At 38.1% G+C, this 27,541-nt stretch overlaps 1 protein-coding gene across 3 annotated transcripts in view; it reads right to left on the bottom strand.

The window, feature by feature from the left end:
- Positions 1-21,473, bottom strand: part of KLHL2 (kelch like family member 2) — a 58,478-nt gene extending 37,005 nt beyond the window's left edge. For 2 of the 3 annotated variants that reach the window (XM_017805827.1, XM_017805828.1), the window contains exons 1-4: positions 21,325-21,473; positions 18,371-18,496; positions 14,047-14,153; positions 9,379-9,500 (exon numbers count right to left, since the gene is read on the bottom strand). In XM_017805827.1, coding sequence (XP_017661316.1) covers positions 9,379-9,500; positions 14,047-14,153; positions 18,371-18,496; positions 21,325-21,347 — 378 coding nt within the window. In that variant the 5' untranslated portion in view covers positions 21,348-21,473. Of the gene's footprint in view, positions 1-9,378; positions 9,501-14,046; positions 14,154-18,370; positions 18,497-21,324 lie in introns of those variants that run through there. The other variant, XM_017805829.1, reaches the window with a different exon arrangement.
- Between the last annotated feature and the right edge of the window lie 6,068 nt (positions 21,474-27,541).

Below are 27,541 nucleotides of genomic sequence, written 5' to 3'. Positions count from 1 at the left end.
GTCCAACATTAATTTCTTGCCCAGTAAGACTTAAACATGTTTCTGTGAATAGGGTTTGTAATGAAACTCATGTCAGCTTGTATTTAAGTACCTCTCTGCAGTGTCAGCAAGCCCCTAATATTATTAGAACTGTGCTGGCATAAAAGAATAACAGTGAAAGTTTGGATTACATGTAAAAAGTGATTTAAACACACATATGAATTTTAAAAAGAATCAGTTAATCCTGTTTTAATCATGAAGTCATTAGGATGAGCCAGTTTCATAAAACATTTTAACCTGAATGACGCTGAATCCAAGGTTTTGCAAAAGCTTTCATAATTTAGTAGCTGTGCCACAGCAGCCATGATGGAGATGAGCAGAAAGACCAAAGGTTTGTTTATTTTTGAAGCTCTATAAGATGATCCAATAAAGAACTCCATCTCCTAAAGCTTTAATAATATCTGTTTCAGGGAAGTAAGATCACTGACCACCAATAGTTGTTGACACTCAATAGCTCTATTACATAAAACACTTTTGGTAAAGAAAAACTTCCAAGAATTAGTGCAGTTGCCTGAAACATATTAACAAAGAAAAAAGTGAGTTTATGAACAGAAGGTTTTAGGTCTTCATGAAGGCTAAGTAAAAAGTGGTGGTAAACTGAAATGTCGTGGAAATGTGGCAGTTTCGAGATTAATTTAAGTCTAGAAACAGCCACTAGTGGAGGATATGGAAGATAAGGGAATCAAAGACCATGATAAATATTTTAATTCTCTCAGAAACAGGCAGGATTGTAATCTGTCATCTCAGGATTCAATAATTAGCACCATACTTATCACATATTGAAGGCAGGAAGCCAAATCTGTCTGAACTGTTAATCTTACAGGAGATTATTTGGGAATCATAATTCAATAGCAGTTCAGAAAAATACAACTATATGAACATCTTAAAAGATAGCTCTACAGTTTTAATGAAGATTTGGCCTAACAGTCTGTCTAAAAAAAATATGTGCTGTACCAGGATACTTTATTGAGAGTTTTTGGCACATTAAATTTAAGTCACAGGAAACAGAAATTGACAGATTTCAGCTCTAAAGATGCTATCAATGATATTTTTAAACTTTACATTAAAGTCAGAGCTATTTTCATTTTTTAAAAATCTACTGCAGCTATTGACAGGAAAAATCAGTGCAATATTGTTCCATGTTTTTTTAGGGACAGTAAGAGAAACAACTTAAACTCATTCACTCCAAAAAAATTATCTCTAGAAAGAAAAAAAAAAAAAAAACCAAAACAAAAAACCAAAATAAGTAGCACTGTTATCTTCAATAGTGTTAGTATTGTTTGACCTAACTGCATTCTTCTTTAGGAGCAGAGTTTAGCAATAAATCAGCGCAGGAGAAGAGTCACACGGCCCAATAGTCTATCTCTAGCACCTAACACGTCAGCAGCCACGTACTGCAGGAAAGACTTTGGAAGCTAAACCAAAATGAAGTGACTGTCTAGGTACTGTGGAGATGCAAGAGAAAAGCTGTACAGAGAACCAGGGGGAGAGGGGAGATAGGACAGGGGGACGACATACAAAGATGACGACCCACTGGTTTAAAATTTACCTCTAGGAACTCAAAATTGTATTCAATTAATAAATAATACAGTGATGATTTTTAATGCTGTCACAAGACAACTGTGATCAGTAAATCGAGGCAAATGCAAGTAAACAAAAGGCCTTTATCAGCAACCAGTCAGCAACCTTCAGAGATGCCAACATTAACCTCTCATACAGCAGTAATAGTTTTATTAAGTTACTTGCATCTGCTAGAAGACTGTGACTGCTTCTAGTTAGAAAAATTGGTATCATGACCCATGCTGTCATCACCAAACTGCAGCGTCTAGGACATCACAATCTATTTGAAAGCCATCCAGCAATTGCTGTTAACTCAGAATAAACTCTTCCTAAGGAGGCCTGCATTTCAGTAGAATGCATGATTGGGGAGGTACTGGACCTATATTAATTATCTGTTGGTCTCTTGGTGACGTGCAAGGTGTTAATCATGACCAACAGGGTTGCAATTGCCTAGATCCAGCCTACCTAGCACTCACTCTTCTCAAGATATACTTTCATTTAAGCTGTTTCACTTTCCCTCATTATCAAAAAGTACTTAAAGAAGAGAGAGTAGATGCACATCTGTAAATGCTTCAAGATCAAACTTATTCCCTTCCTGCCTGTTTTAGGTTTCTAAGTGAGATTTTTTTTCCAGACATATCTTTCACAGATTCTCTGAAGGAGAACAGCCAATTCCTACATAAGAAATTTCAGCATTACCTTCTCTCAAAGCAGTTTTATATCTAAAATATATATAATGTTATATTTGAAACAGGACCTACTGTATTATAAGATTCACTGAAAGCTTCACAGCATTCAGTTCAGTTGAATAAATATTTCTTTTATCTCTCCCACCCACTTACACAGCAGCAGGCAGACTTCCAGGACACAGAATGCACGTCTCTGTTCAAGTATTGAATTCAACTCCCTCCTCTTACAAAGCCCAATCACACATTTGTAAAGGACAGTCAGCATTTGATTCTAAAAAGGAAAAATCTACCCCAATTAAAACAGAAAATTTCCTATATTCCTAAAGAAAACTGGATATAACCCTTTGAGAGGGGAGAAGCATCTTTTGATGAAATAATAAGGGAAAAAAGAAGTTCTCTGGTGTTCAAAAGAACACTTTATTTGCAGGCCTTACAAACTCTTGAAAAATATGCCAAGTTAGAGATCAGAAATGAAACTAGTCTCAAAAAACATGCTTTATGCTCTTTACACATCACTATGTTGCTAACTGACATAAAGACTATTAGTCTAGTGACCAGGTCATATACACAAAACATTTGCTTTCAAGGATAAAGCTTGACAAGCATCACAATATTCTTAGGAGTATTTTGACTCTCAGCTCAGGTACAAAGATAGCATGGCTCTGAAGACTATTGGAATGTAATTAATGTATATTAATTTGATTTTGTAAGTGCTCAAAGATTGTGGCAAATTCTAAGTAAAGAGGTTGGACTTATAAACTGGCTTGTACTTGGTCATTTCGTATTTTGTTCAAGCTAAGAGCACATAAAACTAGCTGCTGTTGTTCAGCTGATGTGCAATAGTAAGTTGTTAAACTGGTAATTCCATCGTGATCCTGAAAACCCTTTTTAATTAAACTCCTATAAATTGGTATACCTGTCCCTTAGTGGAAAGGGTACCAAAGGAAAGAATCTAAGATAATCAGGCACAAGGAAAAAAACTCCTTTACCAAATCTGACATTCTGGTAATACAAATTTCAGAACAAACTGGTAGCCCCTAAACAGGTCATTTCACACGTCCAACCCACATAAAACTGCACATGGTGCATGATAGGCAGACCACTTCTAAGAACAAAACAACAATTTATTCAGAATATTTTTATCTGAGTTTATCCAAGTGCTCAACAGAAGAACAAATAAGGAATGTTAAATGCTGGACAGAATTTTATTTTTGTCTTGAAATTAGTATCCAGTAGGATTTCATCTTACTGATCATACACAGTTTTACTACATTTTATTGGAACTAATATCTATCCTTGGTGGTTTGTTGGGTTTTTTGTCCTCCTCAACATATGCAAGCCTGGATTATTCATTATTTTGCATTCTATTCTGTGTAATGGTCTCTCCAAAAGATATTCTACATCTCTCTTTCAAACATTTTTAAAATTACTTGTACACATCTTTCTCCTCTTCCCATGTCCTCCCACCCCTAAATTGGGTGTAATTTTATAAGATTTTCAGTAGGTCATTCCTTTCTGTTATTGGTGAGTTTTAAACTATAATTGCACAATTCTCCAAAATGAAAATAATTTCTTAACAATTTTATTAAAATCAATTTTAACATGTGGTTGTACTCTGGAAACAGACTTGCAAATTGGCACCTCTGGTGTGAAACTGAATTCTTGCCCAATAAACTTACTGAAAGACATTCTACTACTATTAATAACCAGATAATGACTTCCACTGGTTGCGGTTTTGGTTCACTAGAAGTATTATGCTAATAAGCGTAAATACTTACAACAACAAATCACTTAAATTGGCATTTACCAAAATAAGAAGGTACCACAATTTCCTTCTCCCACTGTTTGATGCCCGCTTCCATGTTCTCATTCTTACTCTTTCTACCAGCATAAATATAAAGTGACTGCTAGAATAAATGTTATGTTACTGGAAAAGCAAACTCACTCAATGACATAAAGAAACAAACACTATTTTTCACTCACAAGATAATAATTGCACTCTAGTCCGCATTAACAAGGCCTCAATGGACCAATTTTGGCCACTGCATGTTAAAATGTAGATATAGGTGAAACTGAGTCTTGAAGAGAAAGAAGAATGGTAAAAGATTTAGAAACCATTGCCTCCAAAGAAAAGTCTACGATGTTTAGCCGAAAGAAAAAAAAGTAAATTACATTAATAAAAACAGTATTTCAATACATAAGATTGTTACAGCAAAACTAGCAACAAGTTGCTTCAAAAGACAACAGAAGGAAGTACCAGAAATTTGTCTAGTACAGACTGAGATGATTTAAGTCAGATACTACCTTATGAACTGTAAAAACTATTAAAGCAACTGGAACTAACCACATAAGGATTGTTATCAAGTTTCCACTATTAGATGAAATATGTTCTGCCAAGTCTGGATACATTCAGTCACTGTACATTCAGTCACTGTTTCACTTTACAGAGTTCAGTAGCAGTTATCTTTTATGCTATTCCCTGTAACCTCACACTCCTTCTTCCTTTGTGCTACTTTAACATACCCTCAGTCCAACTTGGTCATGCCACAAACATAACTTAGAAGTTGACCACCTTAAAAAGAACACATCTGTTTTCAAAAGCTGTGGGACTTCTCTCGATTTTGGTGTGAAGAACCTGTTCATTTTCAACCTAGAGGATTTTTCAGGATTCAACAACCCTGCAAAGTTGTTCAACCAGTAGACTAGAGGTGATGAGGAGCAGCAGGAATAGTCAAAGCCTGTATTACCAAACATGGTACTGTAGAATGACTACCTTAGTAAACAGCTAGGACAACATGAGGATCTTCTTTTTTGAGGATTTCTTGGGGAAATCAGTTGCTTTTTCGGACCTTTCTTTGACAGCACCTCAAATCACATGTGCTGTCAACTCTTATGCCCACAACCCATGATACTATACAAATAGAAGTGTGTTTGTTGTACTTTTTATGGCAATTTGCATGAACAGTAAGAGTTACAAAGAAAAATGCATACATACTGTGTGTTCATAATATGCTTATTACTATTCTAGCATTGTTCTTGAATAATTTCAGGAAATGAACACAAAAAACGATACATCTTAAAAAGGACCCTGTTCTGGTCTTTGGACTTTGTGTTGGTTGTATCTAACAAAATTCTTTAAAGGGAAAATATGCTAGGACAGAGTTATGTAAAAGATCACATTTTTTGTGATCTTCTCTTCTGCTCTCATGCACTCATCTTTTTCAAAAGCAAGACAGCAGTAGGTCCAAAGTGAAGCTATGTGCAATGTTTTCCCCAGGCAGCAGGGAAATGTCTACTCCCAACATAGATGTATGTTCCCACACTTCAATAGACTAACCCAAAGTATTGGGTGAACTCAACCACTGGCAGGGCCATGTTATAAAACAGATCCTTGAAGCAATCCAAGTTAAGGATAACTGAAAAACAAACAAACAAACAAAACAAAAACAACAAAACAAAACAAAACAAAAAAAACACAACAACAAAAAACCACACAGCATGAGAGTGGAAGTCCTGAGTGCTGTGTTGCTGGATGATTTTTTTAGTTCAGTGATCTGTTTTATAAAGCAGTCCAGCAAATAGTTGTATCAGCACAATTAAAGGAATAGGGAACTGCAGCGGGGGATCAGAAAGGAACTCAATCAATTTTAACCCATGTTTATTCAAATCACATTTGATTCACCCTGGATTAGGCTGACCTCTAAACCCCATAGCAAACCCACAGCCCACAAACAACTGCAGGGATTTCTCCTCTGATATATTTGTGCTCAGTAGAGGCCCTAGGTACACAGCTGACTAAATACAGGCTGAAAGGCCTGTGTGGGAGAGTTACTCACGCATGAGCTTCTTATAGTAACTAACTCTCTCCCACACTGTGCACTGCATGTAGTTAATACCTATATGGATATCAAAAAAATTTGATGTGCAAGAGAGCTGATTTGCCTTTCGAAAACATTAACTTTGATGCTCCCTTCTTAAAATACGAAGAATGAGATATTGCATTAAGTCTGACATTTAATCGCATTCCTGGGAAAAAAAAGAAACAAAAAGGAAGAGCAGAGAGTTAAGAATGCAGAAAAACGTGACATAGTATGTAAATATAGCAGAAGCACTGGTATAGCATTATACAAAGTGGGTGCCATTAGAGAGGAATTATAAAATAACTCATTCTAAATGAAGAACAAATACTAAAGGAATGTACACATCCATATACCAGCTGTCTTACTGTTGGGGGCTGGGGGGAACTATTGAACCAAGAACTGAAGACAAGAACAAATGTTTTTTTGTATCTAACTAATGAAGTGAACACAGCCAGTGAAGAGGCCCTCCCGTGTTGATAGTTTATGCACTGCATTTTCTCCTCAATCATTGATTTCACTTGTCTTTTCTATCCCCTCACCTGCCCAAAAACATGCACAAGTGAGAACAGGCTAGTAGGGCGAAGAAATGAACAGCTCTTACTCAGAAGCTGCAAAGGCATGGTAAGGAAGCAGTCTCTTGTCCACATCTAGATCAAGTAACATCCTAATGAAAGAGGCTCATAGGTAACCTGTCCCTTGAGAAAGACCAGTGAACTTGGCTATACCATTATGTATTCATTTATAATTAGTTTTCATAAATATACACTATAGCTATTTTAATACCAAGAATTAAAATTCTACATTGGAATTACGAATTTTACATTACTTAGACATGAAGCGTACACACCCTCTTCAAACATTGTATCACATATTAGGAATTAATTCAATACCTATTATTACTATGTATAACCTGAAGAGACAGAATAAGACAGTTGAAATCCCATTAAGAGTATCAGAATAAGAAGCATAATTAGCTAACGAGAAGCTGAAGTTGCAGTTTAGCACATTAGTCCAAATATAAAAAAAATTTAAGAGAGACAATATTACATGGCATTTCAGGTTTTCATGGTTCTGCATTCCTATAAGACAAATTCTTGACCATTGCTAAAATTTCACAATACCTTCTAGATAACAGACAGGAAACTGAAAGCTTAATTAATTAATCTCAAGAGCATGCAACGCAGCTATGGAAAGAACATGGTATTAACTAAGGCCTGACAATCTGCACTAGGTTTCTAAGTTTCCAGAAATTCACAGTAACAATTTTCCCATCTTGGCTTTCAAACTTAAGGAAAAGGTCTTGCATTAGTATGTTTGTTTTTATTCACAGTGTTTATTTCTGCTGTACAAATAAATACTACATATATAGTAACAGTAATGCAAAAAGGATGAAAGTGACAAAGTAAGAATAGCTTTACATCCATTATCAGTCATATTACAAGTATATTCACTATCAACAGTAAAATGTAACTATATTGCAATAAATCAAAATCCAACTTAAAAGCTTGGCTGTATTCTCAGTTCTCAAAGTCACCACAAACTTTTAACATTACTCACGGGGCCATATTATTTATATTAACACCCCCAACATTATCAGATATATCTTCAGACAGATAACCTGAAGCCATGAAAATTAAAGCCATATCAGACTCAGGAGCTTTAAACACAGGTATTTCTGGCCTTTAATGACTCCTGTATGAGGAAGAAATGTAACACTGGCTTTTCCTCCCCATAAACAGAAGAGTTAGCATTGCCAAGGATAATGCTGCTCCCTACGAAGCACCTACAGCCAAAATACAGTAGGCTGCCTGTTATGCTATGTTATGGATCAAATATACAAGATTAAGGCCATTAAGCTCTGTCAGCAAGACAGAATATTCTATTTCAAGGATAAAAACCAGCATGATCAAGCAACAAGAGGTCTATTAGAGAATATCTGACAGCTCTGGATTTTGCCCAAAATCTTCCACAGCGAAACAGAGATTTGTGCAATCGCCAAATTGGTTAAGACACAACATAATTTCAGTCAGTTTTTTCATTATGTACATTCACCATCAAATCAGAAGTAAACAATTCCTTAAGAAGCAGGTAATAAGAAATTAATCATATAGAATTAAATGACTTATGGTATGACCTAAAAAATGGAGGGTCTACTAGTAGGATATTTTGTTTCAAGTTGTCAGTATTTCTCATTTCTAGCTCTTCAATCAAGCATAGCTAAAACTAGCAGTGTCCCCGCCAATAAAAACCTATTAATTTCAGCCTAATGCCCAGTAAAAGCAATTAATTTCAGAATACACAATTGCAACAGAATTTTTCTATGCCAAATACAGCAACATGGTTTTGCACTCTGCAAAAGCAGCAAAATGACTGCTAATAACCAGTAACTTGGCATTGAGAAAGAACAGAAAGAAGAGCATAGGAGCAAGGAGAAAAACATAAGAATTAAATATATCACCTTTTATGCAACTAGTTTTAAACTTGCTAAACATATATACCAAATCTCAAAAGACAGTTGAAGGAAAATCTGCTCTGTCCATCTTCAGGGTTTGTGGTTAGAAAACACTAAGGGCAGGAGGCTATGTTTTTTAGGCTTGTGTTTGTTTTATTCTAATTGAAGCTTCAGTTTAAGGTAAAGCCAATTGGAAAAACTGATTAGCTCTGTGTGGGATGGGCAGAACTACCATGCTATATATTGGTTAATTAAAAAAAAAAAAAAAAAAAGGCAGTAGCTAAAAATTTCTGCACAGTTGGCTACTGGCAAGTTACAGAGACCGAGCAGGAGAAAGTACTTTATTCTGCAGGATAACAGAGAAAAAACCCAACCAAACAAACCAAAAAACCAAACAGAACAGCTTAATTGGAGAACATGGTTTCACATTTAGGAACAAATCTATTTTGTTTATGCAAATTGCACTTAAGTATCAGAGAGGGGGTGGTACAGAGGTGGCTGACAGCATTAATTTTAGGCAGAGTAAACCATCTATTTTATTGCATTATATAAGGTTTGGCTGCAGAGCCCATTAAAGTCAACTGACTCTTCATTTAGTTGAATAGTCTTCGAATTTGACCCAGAATTTAAACAGCATGACTACTTGCTTTGTAAGCACAAGGTCTGAAAAAATCCAGTTTGCAGATGAGATTTCCTATGTCGGAGTTGAACCACACTGACAAAATAAATGACTCTGCAGTTACATCTCTTTTCTTGCAGAAAACATTCTCACTCTTACCTGCACATTTTCTTCTGTAACTTGAATTTCAGCAGTGTAAATATAATCAATAAGCATCCTTAGAGTCCAGCCATCGACTTCCTTTATTCGAACTTTTTTTGCTCGGCTTTCACTCATCTCACCTACAAAAAACAATTTATTGGTCAAGTAAATTAGACAGAAATACAGCACAGATGTAGAAGTTTAATAGCAGCAGACATTTTGTTTATGATCAGTTGTAATAGTAGAACAACTTTAATAATAATAATAATAATTTAATTTCTTTCCTTCCTTCCTTCCTGCAACGAGAAAGGAAGACTTTGTTGTTACCATCATGTGAATGCTACCTGGGTTGATACTTTTATTGCAGGTGACCTATTTTCTCCAATGTACAGTATCAGGAAAATATTGTTATCAGCCCTAAATAAGACTCTTCAAATGCATACAGAAACATTTTGCTGGCAAAGCAAGCTGGTAAAATACTCTAGTTTTATTAACTTCTTAATTGAAGGAGAATACCAAACACAGTTTGGAGTAATTTTATTTAAATAAGAAAAATTATGTTCCCACAGAAGAATTAACATAACACATTTCTTTGCTTGCCTACTTATTATTCTCTTAGCAATTTCACATCTTTTACAGATATGATTTAACAGCTAAAACTCAAGCTAAGATAAAATGGTAAGCATACAAAAACTTGTTGGATCTCATTTTGTGGAGGCTGACATGTTGGACATATGCCACAACTGATCTTCATAGAAAGACCTGCAAAATCGTTTCCACCTTCCAAAATATGATGTTTCTCAAAATGCAACATTTTCTTTATGTCTCAAATAATTGTTCAAAGATTATAAGCTTCTTCATGATTTCCAACCACGCATTTGGTCATCTCAGACCTTTAAACCGTTCTGCAACGACTTGCACCGAGAAGCAAAACATGAACTACACCAGATATGCTGGAAGATAGATAAACTTGGACTTTGGAAAAGTATATCCCAGTCTCTGAATACATTAATTTATTATTCTTCTATGTTGGATATTATTTCTTTCCCTTAGGCATAGGCATCTAGAGATAAGGGTATTGATGATATAATAAATTTAATGTATGCAACAACAAAAGCAGGCAGGATGGAGAAGTGAACAAGAACATGCTAATCATTGCTGATATTTTCTTATGAAGTACATACACATTTTCATTGTTTGTTACCCTTTGGTCTCTAGGGTTGGTACCAAGCAATGCATTTTACCAAGTGCTTTCAGCAAAGGGGTCATCACTGAAAAATCTGTTACCACTATTCATGCCTTTTTTTGAGCTGAGGGGTTTGTAAATCAACCCTTTAAGTGGTAGAAAGTTCGGAAGACCATCTACAGCAACACATTAATGGCAATATAGGTTGCTAGCATTCTAGAAAACACTGATGAAGGCCCATGTCAAAACCAGCAAAATCCAGTCTCAACAGAAATTTCTCTTTTCACCTGCTCTTCTGAAACATTTCCCTACACCTTAGCAGATTCCCTGAAGGGTCCTGTATTCCAAGTTTCTACTTCTAGTTTGACACAGATTAAACCCCTTGATCTTCAGAGCGTGTATGCTGCAAGTTATTTATTATGCAAGCTTCTGTGGAGGTGGTCCTTTGGGAAAATTGTGTGTGTGGGAGAGCAGATTTTGGTATTCTGCAAGCACATTAGGTTTGTTTTCAGATTTTGTGTCAAGTCTTTTAGAGTCATGGATAGGCACCTTCTCTGTTTAACAACGGAGCTCAGAATATTTAAAAAAACCCCACAAAAAACAACAATGAAAAAATCCACACACAAGCAAACAAATGAAAAAAAACCCCAACAGGTAAGATAAATCCAAAATACTTGCTCCTAACTTTCATGCTAAACAGACATGCAGTCTTACTATAATGCTAGATCAACCATACTTTTTTTGATAGATCATATGCACTCACTAGGCAGTCTCACCCTGGAATTCAACCTGCTGAAGAACTCAGTTCATGACTAGAAAGTTGCACCACCATATCTCCACAGATTTCTTAGTGACAGGAAAGCATATCATGAACAGAAATAAAAGCACTGAGCTAATCCAACCACCCGAGCAGGAGCAGCAATGCACCAGTTGACTTGAAGATACTAAAGGGGCTAACTAAAAAACTTATATGGTTCCTCACAAAGTAATGCAAGGCAGGGTTTTGGGTGGGTTTTTTGTTTGTTTGTTTGTTTTGTTAAACAAGAATTTTATAAATGGAGAATGGAAGCTAAGAGAGCAGGTAATTCTCTAAGGATAACTGTTATTGAGGAAGAGAAAATTAAACTCAGGTCACTCTTGTCCCAAGTCAGGCCCTACTACCATTCAAGAATCCCTTCTCTGATGTTTTATAATCCATTCCTCTAAACATTTAAGTATACTTAAATCATATTTCTAAATAATTCCACTGTATAAGAAGAAAGAAACATTTCCAGTAACATACTCCCAGCTGTTTAATCTTTCTTCCCCCTACCTCTCCATAGGATAATTGGGTTTGTAACTTTGAAAGGCAATGCAGTAACTTTTTCTTTCTTTCTGGATATTCATTAGGGCTACCACTGCAAGTGCAAATTGGGGGTGGGGGGGAACAACAAAAAAACCAAGCAGAGGGTTTGAACGCAGCTAATGCCACGTCCCGTGTTACACCAAAGTAGTTCTTAATGACTCTGAGAAAGATGGAAGCAACCTGCAAACATATGCCTAAATATAATCTTCTAATTTCTAGTCAAGAAGTAACCTTAAAGCATAAGAGTGCAACTTTTTTTACTGTCTTTTTAGTCACTGTTTTATTCTGCATGGAAGAAGATACTTTTCCATTTGGTTGTGGCTGGTTAAGGGATCAAACTTGCTTATTTGAATTTGCTGGATAAGAATAAAAATCCACCTGAGAAGTGTGAATTGCAAGGTCCATGGAGATAATTATAATGAATTTCAGGATTTTTTTGTGTGGGCAATGGCTGAAATGCACCAATATCACAGCTGGGCCTTTCTGTAAGCAACCTATAAGCATAGTATAAAATCCATTGATAAATCTTGAAGCCACAGCTGAATTTTATTTAAACTCCAGTTTGGTTCACCATCTACACAAACACTGCCACAAAAATATGTATTAAACACTTCACACCCATTACTCAGGTAAGCATTCCCACCTCCCACACCACTGGGGGTCAAAGATCACCTACACTTAAAAATATTAAACAAGCAAAAAATGTTAAAAGGGATTGAAGCAAGGAAAGGGAAGATTTCAGCAATTCTGTTTCGAGAGCAACCACAAATACTGCTGCACTGGCACTCTGAATAGGTAATAAACTTTTTCACAGAAAGGGCAGTGAGGGCATGCAGAAATGTCTTAATCATAGAAAGGATAATAAAAAGCTCTACTCAGAGAAAAGAGTATTTTCAATGTGATAGTCAACAACAGTTAATCTTCGATATAGAACTAATATAAGAAGCTTGCATTTCTCTGTTACTAAGGTGATAAAAAGGAACTGTAGAAGCATCTGTTTTCTTTCTAACTTTAAGACCAGTAGTGAAAATCAAGAAAGAATGTATCAGTCTCTACCACAAATGCAAATGTGAAGAACTACTAGCAGAATAGATATTTAATTTTAAATGCAACTTTAAAGCATTGCTGTAGAAGTGATTCCACTTCTAGCTTTGGTTATGTCAAAATATTTGCATATAAGATCAAGAATAATCAACTGCTTCCCCAGTACACAACAGTATTTGAAAAGTCATCAATCTTCCAGTCACATACAAATAAAGTTATTAAAATGCCATCTGCTTGCATACAGGCAGGCCAGGAGTCACATTTCTGCCTCCATCTGAGCTGGTTGTCAGAAGCAATGCATTACATTTAATTTCAGACAGTCAACTACAAAGCTGGCATGAGATTTGAGGAAGAACAGACAAAACCTCAGAAGTTAATTTTAACATGCATTTAGTAGCATTCTCACTTTAACACTGAATTTCACATTATTTCAATGTGATTTATAACCATTATGGAATTAAAGCCACAGCACAGGATTTAAGCTGGAGGCTCCTGTGAACCTGAACCTATCTTAGCCTTGCAAGTCCTCAGCATCCCTGCTGTAGCAGTAAAGCCGTAACATGGCCAGCGTGGAGCGAGCAGAGGCAGAATCAAGCATGCACAGAAAAGTTGTGGCAATGATGCAGAGTACATGTGTCATGGAGAATTACCCTAAAAATACTGAAACGCGCACTCCAACTATAGGCTGCCAAAACCACAGGAAGTTTTCATATCTACTAACAGCCTAGAGCATTCAGGGTCTGAAGAACATAGCAGCAGTAGTTGTTAAAGGACATAATTTACTCCAACATTTACATGAAAGTTATTTTAACCTTCTTTTGGACAAGTGAGATTACTAGAGCCTTAAAGGGTATAACAACTCTACTATTCCTTGCTTACTTAACATCTAATTTTTTTTAAATTATGGAGATTTTTTAAAGCATTCGTCATGCTAACAAAGAATAAGTTGCCAGTATGTCCTTAGACTGAAAAATTCATTAAGAATCCCAAATGTTCCTGCAGGCTTATCTAAAAACTAAACAGATCCTAAAAAGCAAAAGTCATGTAATTTTCTGCTTTATACAGTTGGATTGGATTAGAAGAAGTAAGTAAGTATTGAAACATTTGGTACCTGTAAACATGGCATGGAAGTAGGGGCTGCAGGCGGCTAACACAACTCTATGCGCTGCAATTTCCATGTCTTCAGCTACTATCGTCACATCACACAGCAAGTTTTGACTATTTAGAAATATCAGAGAAGGTAATTTCACATAAGTGAACTACAACAGAAGAGTATATAATATCACATACAATTTGTTTTCCCATGCCCTCAAAAGAGGCAGACAATGTTGATGAAGCATTGTTTGTAAATGTGTTACACAACCACATGGCTATTACTCAATTAGATTACAGATGGTGCTTGGGTACACAGAACTTTTAAAAAAAAAAAAATTCAAACAACTGAATTGTGATTCCTTGCACAGAAATCTTCTGGATTGAATAACCATAATTTGTATCAGTACAGTTTAGAAACCTTCTCTCTGGAAGGCTGGACCTCTTTGAATAACTATGATAGAAAAAAAGAATTTAATAAACACAAACACTAAAAAGAACAATGAGGTAAGAAACAAGACCTTATAGACAACAAAGAATCCAAAGTTCAATTGTGATGCCTGTGTCACATTACTTGGAAGCTCATGCCTACTTAATTGTTCAAAATCGCTACTCCATCTTCTCTGTATTTACTGTTTTCCAAGCATTTTTCATACCCAGCCTATGCACAAAATAACAACTATTTTTTCTACTCTGAGCAGTTTAGAATTTATTATGGTTAATTTCATATCTTGCCTGAGTTTGTATCTTCATTTGCATTTTTGTCCTTTGTAACTGTAATACATAATTCCTCTCTGTTGCAATAAAGTAACATCTTATTTATAATCATTCCTAACACTGCTGTTTGCAATGCAGTTTACAGCTATTGGCTAAACCTCTTCCAGTTAAACCTACAACACCATATACTCTTTGTATTGCAATTTTCTAGATTGAAAGAGGAGGGGGGGAAGAAAAAAAAGAAAGAAAACACATCAACACCAAAAGGCTGCAATTTCCCAGCATCTGAATAGCCATAGTCACAATTGCCTTTTATTTCCTGCTTATGCTACTACTGTCCCTGTGGAAGCAGTATACAATCCCCAAAACTTAGAGCCACTGCAACAGACAGAAGAGGGAAGAGTCTGATTTAACAGAACATATTCCTTAGGGATGGAGCTAGAGCTGTATATCAATCCACTGAACTCTATTCTCAGTACTTTCAAAAAGATAAATTTTTACCTTTCCTGAATATATATTACAATTAGAGTGTAGACTTTTAGAGAGTTTGCAACTACCACACTGAGTTGTAGCAAAGACAGGTGAGCAGTTGCATTTTCTTCAGACAGAGCTAAAGCTGTCAGCCAAACTGTTCAGACATTCATTAAGTCCAAAGAAAACTGTGATCTCTCAGCCTCTGCAATCATCCTATTTCTATAAGCCCAGACTCAAGTAAGGTGAGGTCACACACCAAAAATTTTGGTGGCCATGACTAACCTTTGGTGTCATATTACAATCCTGGCACAACATTATCTTTCCCCTTTCAGCTCTTAACACCTACAGCAACTATCTAAATCTCGTAAGTTTACTCTGCAATAGCATTATTATCAAAAAAGATGTACAACATAAGTAACGACCATACCTAGATGAAACGCTCAATTCAGAGGATCCTGAAAACAACCATTACATTTATTATAAAAAAATTGAAACAGAAAGCTGCACATAAAAAGGCTTCAGATACTCAGCATTATCAGACATCTGCACTTATCCTGACAACAGGAACAAAAGGTTTTATACTTAGTAGCACAGAAATACCAAAGTTAACAATAAAGCCAGGAGCAAGAGAATTATATCAATGCAAAACTCAGGCTAACTAATTACACTGTGCATATATAGACATAGTAACTTAGAGGTAGTTCAGATACATCTCTAGTCTGGAACTGCATTAGACGAATGAATATACTCTGCATCACTACAAAGCTGGGAAGCTAAATAATCTACTAAAGAAATGAGCTTATAAACTTAATCATGTACTCTGCTGTAAGCAACTCATGAAACTCAGAAGCCTCATTTCATGAGGGCACATCAATTTATTGCAGAAAAGCTTGTTCTGAAGTGATATTGCACTAATTTGCTTGTATAGAGTGAATGAAAGAACAGAACTGTGGGGAATACACCATTCATGGTAAAGAAAATGAGAAATGGGGGGCAAGAAAGCATACATTTAAGAAGAATAACTGCTTACCAGCTTACAGGCTATTCTTCATTGGTTCATATAGAGAAAGTTCATTACCCACATCTTCAAAAGGTTTTGGTAAAGTCTTGTTTGTAAAAATGAGGATTTTAACAAATGTAGGTAAGGTCAAATTCCATTGTGATAAAAGCAAATTATAATGAAGTGAAAAGATAAACATCAGAGAGTAATTTCTTAGTATGTCAAGAACTAATTAACTATCCTTATGAGCTCTCTGAGGTGATGGTGAACAATGAAATGACAAAAACTAGAAAGGACAAAATTACTCAAATTTGTCACAATTTGAAGGCACAGAAAAACTTACTTATGACCTACTAGAGCCAGCCACCTTGACAGCAGCCAAAAACTTAATATAAACATATAGACTTGAGCATTCAAAACCAAATGTATTTTAGATGCTTAAACAAATTATTTTTTCACAATTTATCCACTTCCTGCAGAGTATACCTCTGGCAAATACCTGTTTGTGCTACGCTAATAAAAAGAACTGAGATAGAAACCACTTTAAAAACGTATTCAAAATCAAAAATATCATTTACTTGATTCATATTAGATCTTCTTTTTGAGTAATGAAGTCTGAAACATTTCTAAAATATTTCAGTTTATTATTTCAAATGAATGCAAATAGGAATGTTTATAATCTTATCTAATTACCACTTACTTTAAAAGCTGTACTCAGCTTAAATTATAAACATTGCTGCATCAACTACTTTATTAAATAAGAACTAGTTAACGTTTGCATAGCATTGCTCCTGTTCCAACTTCATTTATACATGTAAGACAAAATTGCTCAAATTGCTTCTACAAGCAATTTGAATTTAAGTAACCATGGAAACTAAAGTATGTTCTGAAAATAATCCATGGCCTTCAACAATGCACTCTGCCGGAAGACCACATATCTTTTACTTGCAACACAACAAAACACAGGTAAGGTTTCTGACTTCTGAAACTACTGTTAACATTCATTCTGGAAAACTTTCGCCATTTAAACTCTTGCTCATCCTTAGGGAGTCATTGCTGCTGGCTCTAGCCAGGCTCTATAATGTTCCTTGAGACACTGAATCTGGTTACTGGGATACGTGAAAAAGCAAAGGGCATATGTAGGTGAAGCAACAAGTGTCAGTCTATCCAGCACACAGTATTAAGGATTTCCCTATAAGGAACAGTGAAGACCAAAGGCAGACACATATTTTAAGTGGGTATAACTTGCTGTGTTTCTTTCAGGTGAAGCCTCTCCAGTTTTTAATCTTATACAGGAAATAACAAAGAACTACGAGATTTTCACAGCCTCCAGTATTGTCTATACTAAAGAAGCATTTTAGTTTTTTAATTTTTCCATTCCTGCTGTTAGTTACAAAACTGAATTACTGTAAGTGATAGTTGTAGGTCCTGATTTCCAGAGCTCTACCTACCAGCTGTCACAGTTTTCAACATCATTTTACCTACTCATATGTAGAATATAAATCAATACGGATGCTATGAACAGCATCAGCACCAGCCTCCCAGTTTTGCTGAAAATGATGGTAGTATCACTCAAGGTCTTACAAAACTTTATTGAGAAAAATTACTTTCAACATTTGATTTGAGAGTTCCTGAATTTCTCCCAGAGGGCAAGCAAAAGATAACTAAGAAAGAAAATGTACTGACAGTTGGTTTATATTTGTTAAGACTGTGACCTATGTCTCTTAAGACTAGAAAATTTTAAGATTTTTCCAGTTTGTAGCCTACCACAAAAATCAACAAGAGGCACAAAAAGAGCCTTAGACTCAACTAAAGAGTCACTTTTCATCTATGCAGGATCAACTACACACGAGACAAAACCAGTAGCTGTAACTCCTTAAATACAAGCCCTAAGTATTTTTTAAGTCTCACAAAATTAGTTTTGATTAACTTATGAGGGGCAAAAACATACTGCACACATTATAGCTATCATCACACAACTATCATTCAGCTATCACTTCATTGTATGTTTAATCCTTCTCTTAATTAGATCGGCTACAGTTCTGAAATTGCATGTTCTTATTGAACAAACTATTATTATCAACTTAATAAATGCAAATGAAAGTAAAAATGTATTATGGACTCCAGGCAGATGTATACAGTGAAATAATACCTTCTTAATTCATTCATAATTTTAAAAGCTTTCTTCATGTGCCATGGATTTACTGTAACAGGACAGTGAATTTCGGTGTTATCATCTTTCAGATCCAAAGGCTTCTGATGGCAAAGTTTGGTACAACTGGAAAGAAAGAGGAAAAAAAAAAGAATTAATACTTCTGTCTAATCTCTAGTTCTGTCACCTCTTATTTTCTCCACCTTCATCTTGGGGAGAAGATTTGCACTTGAAACCTATTCTTTACTCCAAGCAATTTTGGTTTCCTTATTACCAGAAGTGTGGAGGAGTAGGTAGAATTGCCGTGGAAGCAATAAGTTGGTGACCAACACTAGTGAGGTTGACAAGAGGCACTCAGGGCTAATAACAACCTCCACTACAGAAAACATGAAGATATTTTCTGGGTTTGTGAATATTATTTTATTCCATGGAAAAATATTCTAGAATACTTCCAATGAGCCCTGAAGTAAGGGGAGAAGCAGAGTTTGGGGAATTTTTAGCCTGATGGCCGTACAGATCAAAGGTAGAATGCAGCATCTATCACCTTTGTCTCTCCATGCCTTCACTGCCTGTCAGAAGAGCTTCTCTCTGACCTTCCACCAGGACCTCAACTACTGGTTCACACTCCCAGTTCACCTCTGACAGGAAGACCACATGACAACTACTGTAGTTGCCCAGGCTTTCCCTAGCAGCAGCATGAGACAGAGGTGACTGAGAAAAATTGGGTTGTTTTGTAGAATCACTCAGTGTTTTGAAAAGCATAAGTGACCAACCTCTTAATTTTTCTTAAGCAGTGTGAAAAAATCATTACCTCTAGCTACAATTAATTCCTTCCATAAGAAATACTCAAGTTGTATAGACACTAGCTTCTACAGAAAAATTGTTATACACATTCCTCAGTCACTAGGACTATCCAAACAGCAAGTAGGTTTTTCAAGGCAAACCAAACCAATGAGTTTCCTGTTTAAAATCACAATGTTATTCTTACAAGGCAAACTGTGTTGTCACAGCACTTAGAAAATGCTTAGCATCAGCGATGTTTTCTTCCACACTATTGTAACTGTATTCCTGAACCTCTGAGCTGGAAATAAGCAAAGTCACTGAAGTCACTTGGTGGGGCTACCTGGTACATCAAAGATGTGATTTCAAAAGAAAATTCAACTTTGCTAGCTTTAGGTAAGCACAGTCAAACTGAACATACTCAATGACTCACATAATTGCAGCCTCTCTTCTACCATACCTCAAACTTTACTTGGGCATGTCTAAAGAAGCTTAAAAGAAAAATCCAATGATAATTTAAGAATTTAACCTAAAACTCTATATTCTGTTCACTACAGCAGTGCAAAGCCAAGCTATTTTTATTTTTCATTATTCCAAAACTAGCTACAAAATTTTGGAGCAGAACAACACAAAATTGCATCAAACAACAAAGAAATGGAAAAAGTCTCCATAAAACACTAGCTAACAAAATAAAATCCATCCACAGAACTTAAACTACTACCAACTTGCTACAGTGTACCATGAAACTGATATGAATTAAGAGTTTCACACTCAATTTTGAAAATTATACAAGTAATTACTGAAAGTGGACAAGTAATGGACAGGAATTTTGCATCAATCACAAAAAAAAAATCACGTTACATGCACATACATATGCTGCTGCACAGAGGTAAAAAAGAAAAAGACATCCTATCTAGCAAACTCCTTTAGACTGAATATTACTTCTCTACATTATGCAACATACATAGTGTTCAGCATTCAAAAATATTATAGAGAGAAATCAATGACTGCAGAAAATGCTCAAAACACCAAAGACCTATGAGGAAGGGACCCAGATTTTAATGATACCACTGACTTACCAATTCCAGGACAGAACACTTCTATGGCATCTTTTTACATCCCAAAGCAATGCATCAGATACTGATGTCTACCTATCTACATACATATACAGGCTACATACACATCGAACACAGCATGCAAGGAAAAAAAACAGTAATCACTGTTGTCAGGCAACTTGGATTAGACAGAGGAGTTCTCATGAAGCATAAATTAATTTGCTGAAGTTTCATTTGTTTGCCACAAAGGACAACTTTGTTTTAAGGTAATGAAGCCTACAAAACCATCAGTCATATGCTTTCTGTTTTGAGAACTACCAGTCTGCTTGAAGTTACTGGAGTATCTCTTACCATTTCACGAGTTGGGTCAAAGCTGTCCTTCGGTTTGTTCTCAAGAACCTGACCCACAGCGTGCCTGAAAACTACCTCCCGAAGGCATAGGATGAAGCTGCACTGAACAGCAGCGTGCCAAAGGCGATGAGCCCAGCTTAGATGCAGCTGGAGATACGTGCATTGCCTGGGCACTGCCACTAAAAAAGATGCTTAACTAAATAACCAGAAAACCGACTGCTGAGTCAAACTGGGAATAATTTGGGACCGCAGATGGAGGAAGCAGAAGGAGTGAGGGGGAGGAGGGGAAAAAAAAAAGCCCGCCTGTCCCTACAGGCTGGAAGGCACCCGGCGGGCGGCGGGGCGGGGGTGCGGGCAGCACTGCCCGCCCGCGGGTAGCCCAGTGCCCGCTCCCCCCAGAGGATGTCCCCGGCGCGGGCACCGCCGCGGCACAACGGGGCAGCTCCGAGCACGGGCGGCCACGCTGTTCGGGGAGCCCCGGCCCGCCGGGCACCGGGCACCGGCTCCGCCACCAGGTCGTCGATACGACGCCCCGCCGGCGCTGCGCCGCGGCTGGTTCCGAGCCCCCTCCCGCCCGGGAGCACCGCTCCCGCGGGGCCCGGGCAGCTCGGCGGGGCTGCGGAGCCGCGGAGGCTCTGCTCCTGCTCCGCGGCTGGGCCTGCCCCGCGCCCCCAGCCCGCCGACCGCATAGCGCTCCGCTCTGCTCCGCACCGCCGTCCCGGCGGGCGCCGGCACCCTCCCCGCCCGCCCCGCCGCCGCCGCACTCACACGGGCGGCAGCAGCATCTCCATCGCGGCTCCGCTCGGGCTTCCTCCGTGCAACGCGGGCGCGGCGTGCTGCCGCCAGCACCATGCCAGCTGCGCTGCCCCGCCACGGGTGCGGGGAGCGGTGCCCGGTGCCGGCTGCGCCCGCCCGGCCGAGCCACCACCACCGGAGCCGCCGCTTCCGGGGGCCCGCCCGCGGGAGGGCGCGGCGGGGACGGGCCGCTCCGCGCAGGCGCGGCGGGGGTGCCTGGCCCGGCCCGGGCGGGCGCTGGTCCGGCGGCGGTGGGGAGGCCCCGATACCCGCGGTAGGCAGGATTCCTACGCTGGAGCCTCCCGCTCGGGCACGCGAGGGGCTTTAGGAAGAGGATGAGGCGCCGCTGCCCTTTGCGGGAAGAAGCGTAGCCTTCGAGGGGGTGAGCCCGAGTCCCGCGCCCGAGTGCGTGTTTCCCACCTCCCAGGAGAGCGGTGGCTCCGGGCAGGGCGGGAGAGCGAGCTGCCCTGCACAGGGGCACGTCCCGCAGAGCGCCCGGGTCAGGGTCCCTCTGCATCAGGGCAGATGGATGGCTAGTGGCGCTCGCGTGAGGACACAGAGGTGCTCTAGCCCAGGGGAAAACAAAAATACTTGAAAGTGGTCTCAGGTCTCCTCAGTGAGAAGACCCACCGGCAGGTGCACGCCATGAGGGGCATCCCCAGCTTCCTAGGCCGGCCGAGGAGCTGGCCTGGCACCAGTTCATGCAGGTGGTTGCAGCTAAAGCAGAGCCGAAGCGAAGAACAAAAGCGCATCGGGGTGGAGGAGCTGCATAGGCTCCAGTTCACTGTGACCTGTTGGATCTCATCTTCTTTTATTTGATCCAGTCCAGTGGAAACACTGCCACTCAAAACAGCTGCCCTTCTGTCTTTTGCAAACGTTGCTGATGATGATTATTAAGTACTTGCCTCGTGTTTTAATGTTTTAATGTGATGCAAAATGGCAAAAGGAAATACGAACGGATCTATTTCAAACGTCTCTTTGTAAGCAACACGAATTCAAACAGTAATGAAGAATATTACATTTAGCAATTTCTGACTTAGGGCATTTGAGAAAAATTTAATGTACTTGGACTGTAAATTACTTCTAAATCTTAGAAGATTGTGTAGTGCAAGATATGTTTAGTAAGCTGAACAAAATTCAAGTATTTAAGTCTGATAATGCCTAAAAATAAAATGCTTCTTCACTGGAGTAAGAGATTTTATTTTGGAATAGTATCTCTAAACTAATAAATCTATCTCTAACTGACCAACACTATTTCTCTAAGAGTGAGAGAAATTTAAGGATAGCATAGTTTAAGTAGAAGGCAAAAAAGAAAATGGCAGATGTGTTTTGGGTGAAGAATACTATAAAATGGATACATAAAGCCTTCACCCGTGTTTCTAATCACTGGCTATTAAAACTAAATGTATTTTAATTTGTTATTTTCATCTTTGCTAATCTCCAATAATACTCCTCACTTGGAAAATGCCATTTTAGTTTTCTCAGTTTACCAGTTCTCTTTTACTACACTGCGATGTTTGATTTGGGAACACTTCAAATTTTTTTTGATGGGTTTCCACTGGAGGTTTTTCTAAATTAAATAGTCACAATAGGCAGTGCCTGTTTTTATTAAGTCTGTGCTTTGTAACTGCTGAATTTATCTCTTCTCCAGAGACAACTAGGTTTGCCTCTTTGTTGTGTTAGAGAATACAAGGTACTTGTTAAAGATTTACATGCGCAACAAAACCTGCCTGCAGGGAAGTCTGCTCCAAAGCCAGCAATAATGGCCTCTGAAATGGAGGTTTAAAATTCAGCCGGTTCTGTGTAGCATAGCATTACCAAGGTCTGAGTTCATAAGCAGGTCTGCCCTAGGTAGATCAGAGAGTTGATGAAGAATGTGTCATCACACTTCCAGGTTTCTATAACTTAGATTAAACTCATATATATGTTACTTTGTAAGACAAGGCTCCTAACTTCTACTGATCCGTAAGATCTAAGTGAATCCTACTATGCTGTGTTTAAGGGTCTGTATGAGACTATTGTGAACTTGTCCAGAAGCTGATGAGGGATTTTGCACAGTATTTGCATATAGATCCTGCAAGCATGTAGGCAGCTGCAGATTCTGTCCCATGCTAACATGGCAGAACTGTTCAATCATGTTATGGTTTAACTCCAGCCAGCAGCCAAGCCCCATGGAGCTGCTTGCTCTCTTCCCCACCAGTAGGATCTGGGAGAGAATCATAAGGCTAAAAGCTAGAAAACTTGTGAGTTGATATAAAACCAGTTTAATAGGGAAAGCAAGAGCTGTGCACGCAAGCTAAGCAGAACAAGGAATTGATTCACAGCTTCCCATGGGCTGGCAGGTGTTCAGCCATCTCCAGGAGAGCAGGGCCCCATCACAAGTAATGCTGACCTGGGAAGGCAAACACCATCACTTCAAACATCTAACTCTTTTTCCTTCTTCCCCACACTTTATATAGTGATTATGATGTCGTATGGTATGGAATATCCCTTTGGTCAGTTTGGGTCACATATGCTGCCTGTGTCTGCTCCCAACCTTCCACGCACCCCCAGCTTCCTTGCCAGTGTGGCAGTACAGAAAGCAGAAAAATCCTTGTCTCCGTGTAAGCCCTGCTCAGCAATAACAAAAACATCTCTATATTGTCAACCCTGTGTTCAGCACAAATCCAAAACACAGCCCCATACCAACCACTGTGAAGAAAATTAACTCTACCTCAGCCAAAACCAGGACAAATATTAATTCTTAAATGAACAGTAACCATTTCCAACCTGTGAATTCTCTCTTTTTCTTGCAGTGTTGCTTTGGCTTCAGAGCCAAATGTTCGATATTGATTCAGTTAACTTCTGTGATGCAGATGATCAGAAAGAAACACAAATAGGGCAGCATTCTATATTTTATTCCCAAAAATTATGTCTTTGTACTTCAGTAATTCCAAAAGGAATTATAAACAGCTGAAACAAAAATGAACTGCATCCAAACTACATCATGTGATTATGGCAAAACAGCTTGTGTCTCTAACTATGAGAAAACACATCCTTTAAATACAATGTCTGGATTTTTACAGGATTCTGCTTGATGCAAGACCTCTTCTTAGAAAAGAGCTTTCAGAGAAAAAGCTTATTTATATATGTGTGGGGGTGTATATATGTAGTTTGGAAAGGAGATGGGCTATGTTTCCTAACTATGATGAAACAGCTGTCTTTTTTGTTTATGCTGCAACAATCTGAATTACTGCATTTACTGAGGAAATTCCCTATTGTGTTTCAGGCTATCCCTATTGTGTTTTAGGCTATCCCTGTAACAACTCTTGGTCCTTTCCCACCTGTTTATTAAGTTTCAAACAAATGTGGCCAACGCTTACTTAGTTCTTCAGATGTATTGACACTAAAAGTACTTTGCTGATATAGAAACCCTGATACTAACCATCAGTGAAGTACATCCACTGAAAATGAAGCTATGCCAGCAGAGCTCTGCTTGCTAGCAAGATAGTTCCACAAGTTACATGGTCCCACAAATGGAATAAAGAACCCTGGTAAAAGTCAATGTAACTGCATACATACATGGTGTTTTATTAGCATCTTTAAGGGATCACGCACCCATACTGAGGTGGTCACGTTAGAAGAAGTCTGTATTAGGTTTAGCCAAAGAGGACATTGAGATAAGTTCTTACTGGTATTTTCAATTGACAAACAGGTTAGGAAGACATCTACAAAAAGGACAAAAATTAAGTTTGTAAGAACATGTACTCTTGTCGAAGATATTAGAAGTTATAGCTTCTGAAGGATTTGGGCAGAAAGCTTATGAGGAAATGCTAAGGCTGGGATTCTTTTCAGGAACAGGGAATAAGAAAGGAATGGGTCTAGAATCAAATACTTAAGTACTCTGTCCTCCTTATTGCTTCAAACAGAAAAACAATGTGCTTCCTCGCTTTGTTAGCTGTCAGATTATCCATTATATTTGTATCTTACTGAATTCAGTTGTGGATAATTTATGTATAAGATTTATGTAAAAATTAATATGTATTTATTCAAAATCTGTGAGGGCACACATCCATTTTTTTTGCCTGTGCATTTCACCCCCAGTAACATTACCATCCAGCAGCAGACGTTTATACAACCAAGGCCACTGTATCTGAACAGATCCACAAGGACCTGTGTGGAATTCATGAGAGGACTTGAGTTCAATGCATAATTAGTTATTACTACATTGTTTTGTCCAAGACACTAGCACTAATATCAGCATTAATCCAGCATTACCTAATCTTAAAAGGCCTCACTCCAGTGGAAGAAACTCCTTTTTCTTTCCCCAGAAGCATGGAATATTTAAAGTTTCAGAGAATCATTGAGCTAAGGTCATGAATGCATACTGCAAAGTAATGTGAAAAGGAAATGCAAGACAGTGCATGCAGCAGACTGAGAAAGGGACCAGATTGCAGAGGAATATGTACTGGAGAGTAGGCAGGGAGACAAAAAATAAGACATGTAAATTGGGAATGTGAAATAAGGAATAGCAAAGCAGCCGCTATCAAAAATAAATCATACTGTGACCACAATCAGTTAAATACAATTGAGCATGCATGAAAGTATTTAGTCTTTTCTAGTGTTATTCTTCTGTGTAAACAATTGCTGGAGCACTAAGAATGATACATACTTAATGAAAACAGGTGAAGGGTAAGATTTATTCTGTAAAACTGATGGACCTTATAATGATGATGAAAATTAGTAACTAAGAACTCTTTTTTTCAGTGTTCAAAACCAGATATGGTGTAATTTCCAAAATGACTTGATATGGCACATAGTCTAGTAAACAGGATTTAAATACTCTAATCCTAGTTCTGGAAAAGAAGGGCCACATAAAAAGCAAATGGTATGATGCTTCTGAGTTCTACTTGATGGAGAAGCCAGATACCTGTGGTCAGTGCTGTGTTCCTTCTAGATTACAGCTTCCAAAAGGAAGTCCTAGCTCAAGTAAGCATTATGACTGGAAGCCAGTGTAAGTCATGGCTGTGATTCATATTAGTACTGCAAACTACCAAGACGCAAAGTAGATCTCTTGATGAGCTGATCTAAGGCCCAGTGCTGCAGAGCTTTAGATTTCACGTAAGGTGTATCCCTGAGATAACTGTGAAAGAGGTGGACCAGCTCCTACTCTCATACCTGCAGACTTGTGTTGCTGTATAAGGCAATCACGTCTCTATACTGAGTGGGTTCCATTCACCAAACCATACCAAACCACCAAACCACCCAACCAGAAGAAAGCCCATCAAAAATTATGAGATTTCACCTTATAACCATGTGATCACTTCAATATGATGCAAAGGTAGCCGCAGTAACCTGCAGCAGGGGTGTCTTGGGGAAAACTGGACCATCCCAATCAGCAACGTGCAAAGCTGATAAGGAGCTCCACCCTTCAACACAGAATTACACATTACTGAAATAAGTTCTGCACCATTTTTGTGTACAGCCTACAAGAGAAAAAAAAAATAAAAATATTTAAAACATTCAGTTTTTAGCAAACATATGGATAAGCAGTCACTGGTGGTTTTTTCCTGATCATTTTACTTTAAAAGAGAGTAGAAAAGACTTTTATTATTATGTTCTGTCATACTTGTTCAACTCATTAAAACATTATTTTCTTGAAAAAAAAGCAAAAGTAATTTTCCTCATAGATAATAACTGTCAAGTATAATACTATATCTATTAGATGCAAGCCCCTCTGTCCATATACTTCTCCTCCATCATATTCCCCACTCTAACAGCAATATTGTGAGATAGTCCTAACCAAGTCAATCAACTAACACACCCCTTTCTCAGAAGAAAACGGGTGCAGCTCATTAATTAAACTCACATTTAAACAACTGATATGCTGCCATCTAATGCTTACTGAAGGCACAACAGACAGAGAAATTCTACTCTTTTTAGTAGTCCGGGGTATCCATCATCGGCCTATTGCAAACCAACAGTAAAATCACCAATTTGCCTGTAGTCATGCACATAGTGAGCTTACCTAAGAACAGTAATTGGAAGCCATTTACACTGTGAAAAGTGACACTATGCTGAAGGAATCAATCTAAATATATACTGTCTCATATGCATATAAACAAGACAGGATGAACAGTATTTGCAGAGTCTACAGCGCTTGAGGAGGTATTCAGTGAAAATGAAAAATGCTGTGCACTGGGAAAAAGCA

The sequence above is a fragment of the Lepidothrix coronata genome, unplaced genomic scaffold (genome assembly GCF_001604755.1).
Source record: "Lepidothrix coronata isolate B3197 unplaced genomic scaffold, Lepidothrix_coronata-1.0 Scaffold13, whole genome shotgun sequence".
Taxonomy (NCBI): domain Eukaryota; kingdom Metazoa; phylum Chordata; class Aves; order Passeriformes; family Pipridae; genus Lepidothrix; species Lepidothrix coronata.
The sequence above is the reverse complement of the archived record's forward strand: the minus strand, read 5'-3'. Positions and strand labels throughout refer to the sequence as shown.